Consider the following 15,601-nt stretch of genomic DNA (forward strand, 5'->3'; position numbering starts at 1 on the left):
CATCTGCCTGTCTATTAACTGAGTTGTGTTGGTATGTCAACAACTGTGCAGCAGTAGGTGTACAGCTACTCTCCGGAGATCCGAAAACGTTACGACGTTGGTTACTATGACATGAGGACAGGTATCCGGCATGAAAGGTTGCTTCACCACATGGCGCATTCTGCATCCAATAAAGGCCTCGTCTTCGTCGTTGTTCCGTGACAACCGTGCCCGATTCGACATTCACGATGCAGTAGTTTTCGTTTTTTCTTCCGATGCTTCACCAGACGTACGCTGAATTTCGGTTACCTTGATGTACTTACCTGTATGGCAGTTGTTTAATTTCTGATCTTTTTTTCTGAGTTTCAACAAGATTTAAATTTGATCCCCATTAAGATGGAGTGTAATAATTTTATAATTTTCCCTTTTCTCTGTTTTGCGAGCATTGCAGGTTGTTGACGGTGGAACAGAGACCACCAACCGCCGCATGTGCAAACAGGAACTGACTTTTTCATTCAAGTGAATGTGTCGTTAACTTTTAAAGATGTGTTTCTAATGGCGGCAGGCTTTGCACTCGATTGTGACCATTCGAGAGGGTAATTCAGCAATTCGACAGCTCATTATGCTTTTCTGCTCAAGATACGTTCGAAAAAACGAATAGGTGTGTTGGGTCAGTAATGAGTTTATGTCTCTTAGCTGCTTTTAAAACTGGAAAATGATTTGCAATAAACGTTATTATGCGGATTTAAGTTGAAAAATAATTAAAAATATTTGTTTCAGTTTCAGAGTCGTGAAACGAAAAACTACTTGGCGTGAGGAAGTACTTCGTTGGGGTAATAAACTGCATTGATTTTCACACCTTTATCTATGAAAACCAGACTTAATTTTTCCTTTTTGCATATTGCTTCCCAAATCATGACTAATATTTAAATTTTTATTTTTTTTTTATTTTTTTTATTTTTATAACGGTAGTTTGTTTTTAACAATTAACGTAGGGGACGATAAAAGAAAGTAATGAAACAAAGGTGTTGATAGGAACCAACAAACCGAATGGAACCAGGCGTAAAGGGGAAAGAGCGGAAAATTAGGCAACGACGGGTCATTGAAGCAATGCTTAGGAAGTTATGTACCTCTCATTTTTATCCAAGTTGGGGGATTTGCGGGTCCAACCAAGATATAATCGTAGCCAAATATAATCGAATTCGAACCAACTCGTCCTACCTTTGAACCACAGAAGAGTGGGCCGCAGAATCTGCCGAAGTTAACTAGATCTTGTCGCAGGACAAAACACTTTTTGAGGGCTTTTACTGATCAGAACAGTTTGATATCAGCGGGGCATACCAGAATATTCGCTCTGACGATGAAAATGGGAAGACAGTTCATTATTAGTACGAAAAGTAATGGACCTAGATGACTTCCTTGTGGTCGAATAGCGATTATTAACAAGTCCCATGTACATAGACCACTATGATGCAGAGCAGAATGGTCATTCTGTTCCATACCAAAAATCATGCAAGAAAGCAGGTTGGAAACTAGCAATGGGCGAACGGCTTACGAGCTGTTCATGTGAACTCATCAAAAACAACCACGATTCTTCAAACTTACCCGAAGGTGACACGAAATTTGATTCGTGATCAGCGAAATTGAAAATAGAACTGGCGAAATAGATAAATGTAGATCGATCCACAGCGGTGATGTAAATATTTTCTCTACCGAAATCGGTAAAAGGTTGATAGTGGTGGAAGTGTCCTCATTGATGCAGTAAGCAACGGAGATGTGTCACCCCCACATACTACGAAAAAATCTCGTAATTTTACGTCTTCTGACATGCACATAAATGGAACTTCGCAAGTCATATAAAATTACGTTTTTTTTTTTCACTCAAAAGCTTGTTTATTACGTTTGGATTGATGCAAAAATATATCTTTAAAAACGGTTTAAGCTGTTTATGTTTTATTTAATTGGAAAATATATCGGGTTTCAGTTGACGTCGAATGTGAGATTCATTTTTTCGTTCTGTGCAGCGATAGGCGAAGTTAAGGAAGCCATCTTGCTGCTTAAGAAAACCCAAGCAGCGGAAAAGCATGGTATTAGGGCAGAACTTATTGAAATGGGCCCGGACAAGTTGGCCAGCTGTTTGCAGTCAAATTGATTATCAATATTTGGTATACGGTGCGACTACCGGAGGAGTGAAAATACTGGGTTATTTGCCCTATCTACAAGAAAGGCGATATGCTGTATTGTGAGAACTACCGAGCGATCACTATTCTGAATGCCGCCTACAAAATGCTTTCCCAGGTTATCTTCCATCGACTATCGCCAATAGATTTGTGGGAAGTTATCAGGCCGGCTACATTGAGGGTCGGTCTACAACGGACCAAATCTTCACCCTACGGCAGGTCCTTCAGAAGTGCCGCGACTTCCAACTCCCCACGCACCACCTGTTCATTGATTCCAAATATGATAGCGTAAACCGACAAGCGCTATGGAAAATTCTGGACGAAACAACTCTCCGGGTAAGCTTATTACATTTATCATGGCTACGATGGATGGGATCTAGTGTAATCTTGAAAGTGGCAATCATGTGAGTAACCTTCCCGAAAACTTTCTAAATAGTCAACAGCGCAAGATACAACCAATTTAAAAATATTATATATGCCCAAGCGCCATGTACTAAGACAATTCCGCGCAATTTTCCATACCATTTTGAAGATAACAGTCATTTGATTAACCGTCCCAAAGACCGCAACTGACTGGGTAGTTAGCGGTGCAAGATCTAGCCTACATAAGAATACTACATGTATACTAGTGCCACGTAGTGAGACAATTCCGAAGGTTACTATAATCCACTGAAACCTCATCAAACTACTGAACAACTTTGTCAAAAACACCAACCTTCTATACCGTCTGGATCACGAGTTATTCCATGTTGGAACCAATTAAATCAACTCCCGTATGCTACGTAGACTCCAATAAGGACGTTCGATCACGGACGTTAATGGAGGAATCACTCGAGACACGAGACCGTCCTTACTTGAAACGTTCTTATTCGAAACCGCCTTATTCGGGGGACTGCTGTATAAGGAGCTCGAAAGAGATGCTGCAACCAAAGCAACCAAAAGTTCGAATATTACTTAACAAGCGAACTCGAAAGTTCACAATTAGTTCAAATACAATTCCGTGGAACTTTCCTGCTGATTAGTAGTGTATATCGTGTATATAAGTGTACGTAGAACTAAATGCCCCTCGAACTAAATGCCCCTCTAACCCTCTAACGGGCAACATCGTAAAAACGATACGATCAGTCATTGGCTTTCATTTATCATGATAGTATACTCAAAACAACCTTAAGTTCTGATTTTCATGCAAAAATAAATATCTGGAGAAGCGCTAGGCTACAAAAAGTCCAATTTCTCTTATTCGTTTTTCATATCTAACGCTCTACCCAGATATTTTTTCAATTCAAATACATTACAAAATTGAAATAAAGCATGAAATTTACTCATAGAAAAATTTTAAGGTCCATAATTTTGTTCTAGATACCCTTTTTCTCCATAAGTAAAAAAGGGAATATTCGCGCATTAATTATTTTCACTATTTTTCATAATTTTTGTTTTTGAAAGATGATAACTTTTGAATGAATAGTCAGAATGTTATGATATTAATATCAAAATGTTAAGAAATCTATTCTGAACACATTTAGCATATTGTCAATTCAAAACAAATTTAGTATGCAACTCTGGAGCACCAAAAGCGAAGGCCGTCTACAGACGGCCTTACCCGGTAAAGGGTTAAGAAGTGCAGTAAGTACTTCATGGATACTTCAAAGCTATTAGGATGCTACATGAAGCTCTGAAGTAACCTTAGTTGCTAACAAGTTCTGTATGATGTTTCTGGCCACGAAATGATTGTTTTTATTTTAACGTAAAACTACGTTTTAGTTTTCTATATTGAAGTGCACTTTAGAAGTACGAGAAATGAGCATGTAACGAAAAGTGGTTATGATCTGCACGCGTATAGCTCAGCCATTTTTAATGGATTTTTAGAGATATTTGCATTAATCGATCAGAAATTTTGCTAAAAATTGATGAATATAGCAAATAAAAAAATAATTTATCAAATAAACATCATAAATATCAGGCATTATCAAACATGGAAGCACTCTTTTGCTTCCCAGGCCCGGTACGACAATCTTATACACCAACGCACTATGGTCCAGAAAGCGATTTTAGACGGACAAAAATGATTGCGCCTTAACGGGATATTCTAGCTCAATGAAGTCTTCGGCAACTTTTTGAATGAAAATATGACGCATCTTTTAAAAGGGTCGTCTAATGTTCAGATGATACCGTAACAACAAGTCAAGTAATAATTTTTTAAATAAGTTTGTTTTCCATTTTTTAGTTTCAAAACATTAAAGATAGATTAATTTCACGTAACTTTTCTAAACATTCCAAATTTCTAACTCTTACGTATTTTCAGCAGTGGACCTTTGTTTATGGACGACCCGTAAAATCATATTTCCTCTTATAACTCTTTTATCTCAACAGATAGCTCAATATGATGTTCTACAAAAAGTTGTATACGTAAGAGAAGAATATTTTTGCAGAAGACTGTTTTACTTTATCTTTATGAGTTAATAAGTTATAGCCGAATTCAGGTTAAAAACAGACCAATTTTACTGAAGCATAACTCAAAAAGCGGCAAACGGATCTTGATGAAACTTTGGCGATTTAATATACACATATGCCTAAAGTTTTTAGCGAAAAATGGTGGAGGTGTTATTTTTTTAAAAAAAGATAAAATTCTTTGAACTTTATGATTTACTATAGCTAAAGTTTTCGTTTTATCCATCCCTAACTGCCCAGGTACAGTTTCTTGCTCAGTTTCAAAGCGTTAAAACATAAATTTGGGTAACTATTTTTTTAGAAAATGTCTAAAACATAATACAAAGCTTGTTGCTTTACTATTTATGTTTTATCGAGACAAATACGAACGCTTATCTTACGACAATCGCGGTCTTTTCAATCTGTTTGTGAAAAATATTCATGAAGTTTATTTGACACGTTTAGTATCAATGCCTACATTGAGAGAAAAACTATTATATATACGCTGATAAATTACATAATTAAGAAATCTAAATACTATTTGCACTGTGACTGTCGGAGGCAAAGGATACCAGCCATAGAGCTATACATATAGATTGTTCTGTGTATTCCCGAAACTGTACATATTTAACCTTCTAAAGAGGCAACGATAGATAATGACTATTTTTCAAGAAAGCACACTCAAAAGAAAGTCAATTTGATATTCATGCAAAAGTAATAATCTGGACTAGCAACAGTTAAGGCATATTATAAAATCTTTATTTTGGGTTTCATATCCAATCCTTGTTTTTTCCAAATATTACAAAACTCAGTGCGTAGTTCATCACTGAATATTTTTGAGGTCGAACATTTTGTTTTAGATGTCCTATGTTTTCAAAAGTAAAAATTGACAAAAATCGTGCAATTATTTTCGTCACAATTTTCCTGCATTTTTGATTTTAAAACATAAGAACTCTTAAACGCATAGTCAGAATGTTGCAATGCTGATGCCAAAATGTCAATCTATTCTCAGCACAGATATTGTGTTATCCAATTAGAATAAATTTCATATATGGCTCTAACACTCTCAAAGCAAAAACTATCTACAGAAGTCTACCCGTTGAAGGGTTAGTTATATGTTTGCTAATAATTATTAGCATCTCGTGCATTCGCTCAAATAAATCAACGTGGTGTATATTTAATAAATGTTGAAATTGACTGAAGTTTTTTGAGCGTTTCAGTGGAATACTAAGATTGAAAATAAAGAAAAAAAAATCCCGATTTATTTCCATTGTTAATTTTATAGTTTTAAATGGATTTAAAAATCATAATAGAATTCTTCTTGAATTTCAATGGTAAATTTCCCGAAAAGTATAACAATTAGTGGAATTTCCTTCGTAAGTAGTTCGATTACGCGCAAATCATAAGTTTTCCGCAGCTCTGCTTCATCTTCGTCGTTTTTCACATCGCAGTTATTTTTAGTCTATAAAATATTTTCAAAAAACATTCAAAACATATTGCGAATATACGCGTATAACAGTAAAAGTCCGTGTTAGTATCTAAAGGGATCGTCAAAATCGTTTAATTCAAGGTTATTATTAAACATTCTTTTAGTTTTTTCGCTTAAAAACAAGATTGCGAATGTAACTCTTTGAATGCATTCACTATTTTAGTATCAACCATGGTTATTGCCAGTATATTTGTTGTGTATAGTATTCCGTGGTCGCATACTTGATTACTTGAATGTGAATCTATGAAGAAAACGACAATTTTAGCTATAGTAAATCATAAAATTCAAAGAATTTTATCTTTTTTTAAAAAAATAACACCTCCACCATTTTTCGCTAAAAACTTTATGCATATGTGTATATTAAATCGCCAAAGTTTCATCAAGATCCGTTTGCCGCTTTTTGAGTTATGCTTCAGTAAAATTGGTCTGTTTTTAACCTGAATTTGGCTATAACTTATTAACTCATAAAGATAAAGCAAAACAGTCCTCTGCAAAAATATTCTTCTCTTACGTATACAAATTTTTGTAGAACATCATATTGAGCTATTTGTTGAGATAAATGAGTTATAAGAGGAAATATGATTTTACGGGTCGTCCATAAACAAACGTTCACTGCTGAAAATACGTAAGAGTTACAAATTTGAAATGTTTAGAAAAGTTATGGGAAATTAATCTATCTTTAATGTTTTGAAACTAAAAAATGGAAAACAAACTTATTTAAAAAATTATTACTTGAATTGTTGTTACGGTATCATCTGAACATTGGACGACCCTTTCAAAAGATGCGTCATGTTTTCATTCAAAAAGTTACCGAAGACTTCATTGAGCTAGAATATTCCGTTTAAGCGCAATCATTTTTGTCCGTCTAAAATCGCTTTCTGGACCATAGTGCAACGGTTTCGTTTACTTCGATTCTAAAAAAAGTGAACGAACCCTCACTTTCCAACAGGTCAGGAATTATTAATTACCAGTAAACCTGTACTAAATTGAAGTCCTGAAGGTAAACAATCTTGTAAAAATTCGAAACTACCCTCGCTCTTTGATCGATGTTAAGTTATTATTTAAACATTGAACCTAGACAAATTCAGTGTCCTGAAAGTAAACAAGTTTGTAAGAGTGTTAAACTATCCTGTCAATTATTTCTTCCCTTCGATCGATCTTATCATTTGAACATTAAGGTGAAATTAGTGATCATTAAGATATCATCATTATATATTTGTATTATTTTGCGAATATAATAGAAACTGTAAGCGACAAATAACCAAACGCATTGTGTGTGTACTGGCAGATTGACGAGCAATGTTATTAAAACACGGGAGCATTGTATAGCATATGATGAACATTCCAGCTAAAGTCACGCGAGAGTTTAACACAAAATTCGCTGGTATTCTTTACCCAATGTAATGTTGCCATATCCTCCGTTACATTTGTTAGTTACATGACGAAAAAGCAACAATTTTCAATATTTTCTATGGCACCACTGGCTTACTACGAGCAAGAGATAAAAGAAAAAATACGAAAATTCGCCTGTCGCATGAAATAGATGCACTCTAAAAAATCGATTCGTTCATTTACCGGAATAATTTTGGATACATCTAGTTTGCAGTCTTTTGCATGCATTTCGTCTTTTGTTTAAGAATAAAGTAAATAAAACTTGCCAGATTTTTAAGTGAAAAGTTCGATGGATGAAAATTGCGCAAATTTTTACGCCAGTTGTACATACAGATTTTATCATAGTGCATGCTGAGTGTCTTTTGCATGCGCTTATGTAAATTAGGTGCTCGTGTGCTTTCATATTTTGTGAATTTCTGCCAACTGCGGAGATATATTGGGGATGGAAAGTAAGCCTGATATTGATGTGCTACAATCAAATGTTTCTAAATACTACATTTCAAGTAAAGTGAAGGGCTGGTTTTGTTTAAAATATTCAAGTAAAATGCGATACGCGATGAGGTTAGTGTTGTGTGTGTGTTTGATGCTCTATGTTTTATGCTGAGATGTTATTGAAGTGCATGTGCTCAGTTTTTTCGTCAGAAAAGCATTTTTGTCGAATCTACTGTAGGACGTTTAAAAAATTGCACCTAAAGAGCTATTAAAACCTATTTACTAACATACTCAAAGCAATCATGCTAGTCATTAATACAAGTTGAGGGCTAATATCTCGTTAAATTTAGACAAAGCTGATGTACTGAAAATAAACTGTTGAAGAAAAGAACGCATCTACCTTTTATCTTCAACCGACTATATCGATATATTACAAAAATATACTGAAATCTAAACTGAATACTAAACTGTAATCTTGAATAAAACCTGATTTAATCCACCTAGTGGTGAAAGGAACCTTTGTTATACCGTCTTAGTTGCAATTTGAGATAGAAATCGACACGTTTGGTTTACATGAAATTTTTGGAAATTGAATAAGTTTACAAAATTTGAAACAAATAGAAGCACTTATAAATTTTGATAGTTCTTTTCTCATGAAATTGCTGAGTAAGTTGTTACTAATGAGGGTAAGTGCAAGTAAAAGTAAGTTGTAAGATGAAATATTATTCTTTAACATATACATTGCGTAGTAAAGGTCTAGTTAATAGGTTTTCGAACTATGCATAATTTCCTGTAACGCCATTCTATTTGATTCACAACAATAAAGTTTTCTTGAATAAATTTCATCAATTTTTATGAACCTTCGGTTACTCACGTTGTTGTATTCTGTATACCATATGTAGGTTTTTGAATGCCATATTGTTATATAGTTACAAATCGTATATTACGTATATACTAACGTTTATTCTTCAATAAACTTGTTATGAGCAAAATGTCTGAATTATTGAATGCATTATTACTTTAAATTGTTAGGAAAATAGATTAGCATAAACCGACATCACAGAAACGAAGCAAGTAGCATGTGAGGTGTACCGCAATTGGCCCCAACTGGAATTTTCTTTCGTTTCTTCATATGGAAAAACGGTGTCTGTGTGCAGCAAAACTACCAGCAAATGTAAAATGTTTAAAATGTATCCGTCTGTTGGTAGTCGAGTAATTCGGGGTCAAAATCAGGGTATTTTTTATAATCAAAGTTCTACAGTTCGTAAACAAGGAAACATAGAGGTATACTATGTTCAGCAAAGTTGTGTATTTTTATTATTTATACAACTTTGTAATACATGAAAAAGTCATACAACAATTACAAAAAGAGCTAAAATAGAAAAACTGATTTTTCAAATTCATATACAATAAATAAGATCTCTTCGTTGAAGAGATAGAAGGTTACTGTCTTCAGCAAAATTTCTTGTAATAATATGCTCTAAAACTTTGCAGAAGACATCAATGTGTTATATTGAAACTGAAGGAAAATAATTTTTTATTTCACTTTTAGAGGGATTAATCAAAATTCAAATTCTACCAGGCGATAGAGCTTTCAATTTCAAGAAACTCTTCCAAAGGTTCGATAAACTTAAAACCAAGTTTTCCTAGTCAAAACTCCAGTGCGCACGTTTTCTTTGGTTTTGGGCTATTGTGCGCGCGAATAACTGTGTTATAAAAGTTGGCGCGAGTGTTCGAGGGTTAATATCTTTCGACCGGTAAAACCAATTCTTATGAAATTTTGCATATATATTCGTAGTGTGAAAACCTCTCGTTTGATATTAAAATAATTAAAATTAGGTTATTTTTCTTGGTTAAAATCATTATAAATTATTGTTAATTTTGGTGTGGTGTATTGAATTACTCATAACTTTCAAATTAAACATCCAATCAAAAAACCATTCAATAGTAATCTATCCGGCTATATTACCTGCCAAATGAAACTAATAGCACGTAAATCGGTTTGGCTATCTCTGAGAAACAGGCGATCATTTGAACCTTGTCAAAACTGGTTTTTTAAGCATAACTTTTAAACCACTTGTTTGTTTTCAATAAAAATTGGCGTGAAGTTTAGCAATAGTAAGAGCTTTTATTTGGTACTAAGATCGATGACATCGGTTATGTGGTTCCGGAGAAAATCGTGTCACGTAATTTTCACCTTTTTGCTTATAACTTTTAAACTAAAAGTCAGACCACGAAACCATTTAATAGTGATATACTAGGTAAAAATACCTTTCAAATAAAAGTTATAGCAGACGAATTGGTTCAGCCATCTCCGAGAAATAGGCGATTGAAAATTGAAGCGCACACACATACACACATACACACACACACACACACACACACACACACACACACACACACACACACACACACACACACACACACACACACACACACACACACACACACACACACACACACACACACACACACACACACACACACACACACACACACACACACACACACACACACATTGTTCATTCGTCGAACCTGATCGATTGGTATATGTGACACGGCCCTCCGGGCCTCAGATCGACTTCGTGTTTTTCGACCAATTCCTAAACCTTTGTTATATTGTATAACAAAGGTAGAAACGTGGTAGATGGAATATTCCAGCATTTCACATGAGGCATAAATTTTCAGCGGTGGAGTTTGAAGATACGTCGCGCGCTTGATAAGGGGGTTGTGCAGTCTCCTTTCGTCCATGCCCTGGCGGATGTTGTGGGTTCGAATTCGATTATAATCTCAGATTATAGCTTGGTTCGATCCATGCACCTTCCAGCATTGGACAAAAGGTAGGAGTCAAAAGGGCTACTTGTTAACCGTAGCTACTAATAACCCCACTCTCACCCTTTCGATCTTTCTCCTTCACTCTAAAAATTTCATTACTTTCTTCTACCGTCCCTTCGTCAATTGTAAATGAACTACCGTTTCAAAAAATATTAAATTTTCAGTGATTATTTAAAGACTAGCCATGAATTTCTTTACAAGTTTTTGATTTAATTATAGTAAAGTATAAAAATAAAGTGCCTAGAAAACCTCCAAACTTAGAACGATTATATTAATTGAAAATCTTCCAACCTGCGTAATTTGAACTAGCATTTTACATGTTAGTTGAAAGACAAGAATGCATTAAAGCGATATGTCATAATAAAGGCGTTTTTAGCTACATTTTTGAATAAATTGATAAGAGTGAATTAGTTTTGAGAATGATAACCCAGATTAATTGATTATTATTTACTCTTTAGCCAAAAGTTTTACGTTTAACGACAAATATTCTATGTTTTGAATAAGTTTTTTAAGCCAATAAACGTATATCGATTGTCAACTGGTGTGTAATTTTCAGCCAGTTATCTAAAGTGATCTGGTGCTACAAGCCACTCAAAAATCTACAAAATATGGTATCACCGGCCATCACCAAAGGATGTGCGATTGTGGTGACTTGATGATTTAATTCTTTATAGAACTACAAATTAGAAGAAACTGGTACACTCATCTAGCAAAGTTATAAGTTTGCGTAACAAACTGTGGAACATTTGAAAAATGTCCAGCGTTATCGAGTTGCATTGAATTGCATTGCGTAATTCTACGTTAGCCCAGCGTTCGTGCCCTTAGGCACAGACCTTCATACTTTTTATGTTTAAATTTCTGGTGATCAAACCAGCAATCATTTTCATTTCACTCAAATTAATTAAATCTTCGCACATTTCTTAATACTACTAATATAAATTATTGCGTAATAATTATTTTCCAACTACATATGCGCATATCAATAACATATGCTGTAGGTATCTCACTATTATTTGATTGCCTGGCTCCGAACTTTAATGTTCTATAATTAACTCGCGCTGCATAAAGCTGCTGCAATTTTTAAATCGAACTTACACTCAAGAACAACTACTTAGCATAATTCACATCACTTGTATCCGACAAATATGATGCAATGGATCGGGATAGGCTTACAACGCGGAACGCCCGGGTTCAAATCCAACAGCAGGCGAATGCAACGAATTTAGAAGTTAGGTAGTGCTAAATATTAGCTTTTTCTTAGTTTTTGCCAGTTTATTTCGAAGCTGCTTAGCGTTCTATACAGCGAACTTAAGACCAGGGCCCGACAACGTCACCTTCAATTACATAGCGTCACTCAACAATGAAGCAATGAAGCTTCGGCTTCTACAGAAGCAGCACCGCTTCGCTTTCAAACTGGCTTCAGTCAGCGTCAGTGAAACGGGTTTCACTTCATCATGCCTGTCGGTTTCAACTTTTCATTTGTACTTTTCTATCAAATATTCAGAACAAGGCCAGCAATTTTGAATGCAAATGAGTTGAATTTGAGTAACATTTTCTAAAATGCAACGCATATTATAGATTATAGTTAACCTAGTCAATGTCGACAAATCGGGCCTGACTTTCTGCCGACGTCAATTGAAACAGCCACCAACTGAAGCTTGCTTGAAAAGTTCTGGTCAACAAAAGAAGCACGTCACTTCATGTATGAAGCGAAGGTAAGAGAAAGTCGGTTTCATTTATTTGTTTCGACGATGTCGGGCCATGCTCAAGACACATTCCAGCGTTACGGGACACCATTCCCACCACGCAAATCAGTTCCTTTTGAATCAAATCCCTGGCACACAACTGGAAAGTAAAGTCCCCTTTGATCACCAATTATACAAGCTATTAGCTAAAAAATTGGTGAAACAAGAGCAAATTTACACAGTAAAAATAGTTGCCAATTGTGTCCCGTAACGCTGGAATGTGTCTCAAGACAACTTGAAAGTTCGGATAATTACTTAAAAGTGAAGCTGCTTAGCAAGTTACAGATCAATATACATAAAGCTATTTAACCCTCGTTAGACACCATTATCCGAACTCTTGGTTACTTGAGTGACAGAACGCGTAGAGGAGATGTGTGTAAAACAAACCATAGTATTGATGCAATGAGCATCCGGGGAATTAAGAATATTCCATCGGTGAACAATCGATCTATCAAAGAAAACCTTCAGCTTTTAGTATTGGACCGTACAATTATCCGCAGGATCAGGAAACGTGGATTGTAGAACAAGTTTGCTCACAAACTACAATACGTCAGTTCAAGAAATAAAAAAGCACGGCTTGAACTCGTAAAACATATATCAATGAGCCGGTATCTTTCTGAAAATGTATTTTATGGACTGGCGAATAGCATTTTGACATCTTTAATCGAAAACGACGAGCGAGAGCATGAAGGAAATCAACTGAAGCGGTTTAAAACCGTCTTCTACAGCCTGCGATAAACCGCGAAAACATTACGGTCTGGGGTTGCTTTGCCTGGGCCGAAGTAGAAAGCTTGGTTCAAATCAACGGTATGTTGACAACTGACTCGTACATTAAAAGCTGATGGTTTTTCTTGATTTTCTTGATAGACCGAATGATCACCAGGGGACTTTTCTTGTTTTCCTGGATCCTAGAATTCTCTACGTGTTCTACCAACCACAGATTTGAACTCCGAGAATTTTTCCCAGATTCCCTGTACAGCACCACGACTGATTTTATATTTTACAGCAATTTTTTGTAGTGAAAGGTATTCCTTACAGTGTTTTATCACCAAACTTTTGATGGGAATCATTCTTTTCAACGCTATGCAATGACAGTTTTGACATAAGGCAACACTAACAACAAGGAGTGCGATAATGTTTTATAATAAGATTTCGTGGTATTTTCGAGAGGATTTTCTTCTATGTCCTACCTTTGCTGGCTTGGTCTAACAAGTGACATACCTCGAGACCAACTGAGAGACCGAGCCGAATGGTTTACAGTGCGGAAAATATATTACGAGAATTTTCATTTTCGTGCATTTTCAATGGGCGTCAGTTAACCAAATAACGAGACGAAAAATAATAAGTAAAGTTTATTTAATAGGTAAACCCAACAGCAGGGGTTCCTCCGCAAATTAAAACCCTAAAAGTTAAATTAAAAGTCATTGGATTCTTTTTCTTTGCCAAGAAATGGTAAATTTCATATGTTTCAAATGCTATTTCATTAGGTCTAATAACCCTAAGAGGAAAATTTTTCGTTGTCAAATCCCGTGACATGAACTGAAAACTAAACTATGAGTTGCGTCGTTTCGAGAAACTTGAGTGCAATCATCTGAATTTTGTATTTTCGTTGGGGTGCTACCGCCGGGTTGTGTGACACTCACAGTAGTGTCTATAATTTTTAACATTACCTATTGTTTCCCAGATGTGCTGGTATCGTCTATCTTAGTTATTCAGCAGTTGGAATTAAAAAGAAGCCGTATCCTATTTTGTACATTGCATTTTAATTGAGATCTAGATGTTTTCTTTCTTGTTTTTGTGAGTATTATCCAATGGCAGCTACATAAATCATTATTCAATGGAAGCTAAAAGAAAACTATTCCAGTCACGTAAATTCCCATTCAAACCAGTTCACATATATCGCTGCAAGCAGTTGCATTGAAATGAAACTGAACATATTCACTCGCAAAAAAAAAACAAAACACCATGCTCAACCCACCGAACGAGGAGAAAAATTGTATATTAATCAATTTTCCAGTACATCACCGACCACCACCGGTTGCCATTAATCGAACCGTTCCAATCTGCTGCTCATCGCCGTTAGGGCATCTTCCGTGCGTTAGACACCCGCTACTGCTGGCTGTTGGGTCAACCTCTGGCTTGCAACGTAAGTTTTGCGGCACCCTAGAGACCCATTCGTGTGCACACGTAACTGCTGTCATCCATTTTCGGAATATGATCGCCCGGTGCTGCAACCAAAGCCATTTCGCGTTGCCAATCCCAACCTTCCTGGTTAGGCAACCGTTCGGAATTTAACTCTTTCTAATTTATTTTAATTTCTGCAGCTAGACGAATGCATCACGCGGCAATCCTTCGAAACCGCAGAAAATATCACGAGCACAACGTTAATGTCACTTGTTTAGAATGGTAGAAAGCCAATGGAAGCAATTCAATTGAGTCATTTTTCCTGCTTGGAGCATTAGTTTAAGCGCATCTACGACCGATTCAGCTGCACTCTGTCTGCAGTGCCACCACAAATGGGTTCGTCGCTTTAGTTCAGGCGCTCAAGTCACTTCACAATCTATCAATACAAAAAAAGCACTCACCCACTGCATGGTTCACACTTCTCGCTGAAACAGGATCCTGCCAAATAATCAGCCTTCAGAGTATTGAAAATCCAAGGTGTTGTTGCAAGCGGCAAAAGAATTTCACTTTCAAACGGAATTTGCTTGTTTCGACACTTTAGTTCACACACAAATCACTTCTTTCTCACAGTTTAGTGCTTCTTGTGGCACTAAAGACGGTTCGAACAGCACACAATTTCAACAACAAATAACACGGAACGGATCGCTCAAACGTTTCTAGCAACAGTTCACTGAAACTCCCGGAAAGTCGCGTCTGCTCGCGTCGGATGTCATTACCAGACTGATCTTTGTCGGATGGTGTGTTTCGAGAAATTTTCGGCATCCCGCCAACGACGGTGCAGGGCGGCTAGGCTAAGCCCCATCGTCTGTTTTTTTTCTCCCTGAGTTTATTATACTTGTTTCGGGTTGCCGTTTGTCTGCTCTCGGCCAGTTTTATTGACGTGAGTGACTTGCGGCGATGCATCCAGCCGAGCAACCAACCAAGCAGCGAGCCTGTCT

At 36.1% G+C, this 15,601-nt stretch overlaps 1 protein-coding gene across 1 annotated transcript in view; it reads right to left on the reverse strand.

Moving 5' to 3' along the window:
* The window catches only part of LOC128737783 (putative uncharacterized protein DDB_G0268364), a 130,547-nt gene extending 115,405 nt beyond the window's left edge, over nt 1-15,142 (reverse strand). Inside the window, exon 1 of the mRNA XM_053832492.1 lies at nt 15,065-15,142. Within this exon, the coding sequence (XP_053688467.1) occupies nt 15,065-15,073 (9 nt within the window). The 5' untranslated portion in view covers nt 15,074-15,142. The remainder of the gene's footprint in view (nt 1-15,064) is intronic.
* Between the last annotated feature and the right edge of the window lie 459 nt (nt 15,143-15,601).

Source organism: Sabethes cyaneus, chromosome 1 (genome assembly GCF_943734655.1).
Source record: "Sabethes cyaneus chromosome 1, idSabCyanKW18_F2, whole genome shotgun sequence".
NCBI classification, from domain to species: Eukaryota; Metazoa; Arthropoda; class Insecta; order Diptera; family Culicidae; genus Sabethes; species Sabethes cyaneus.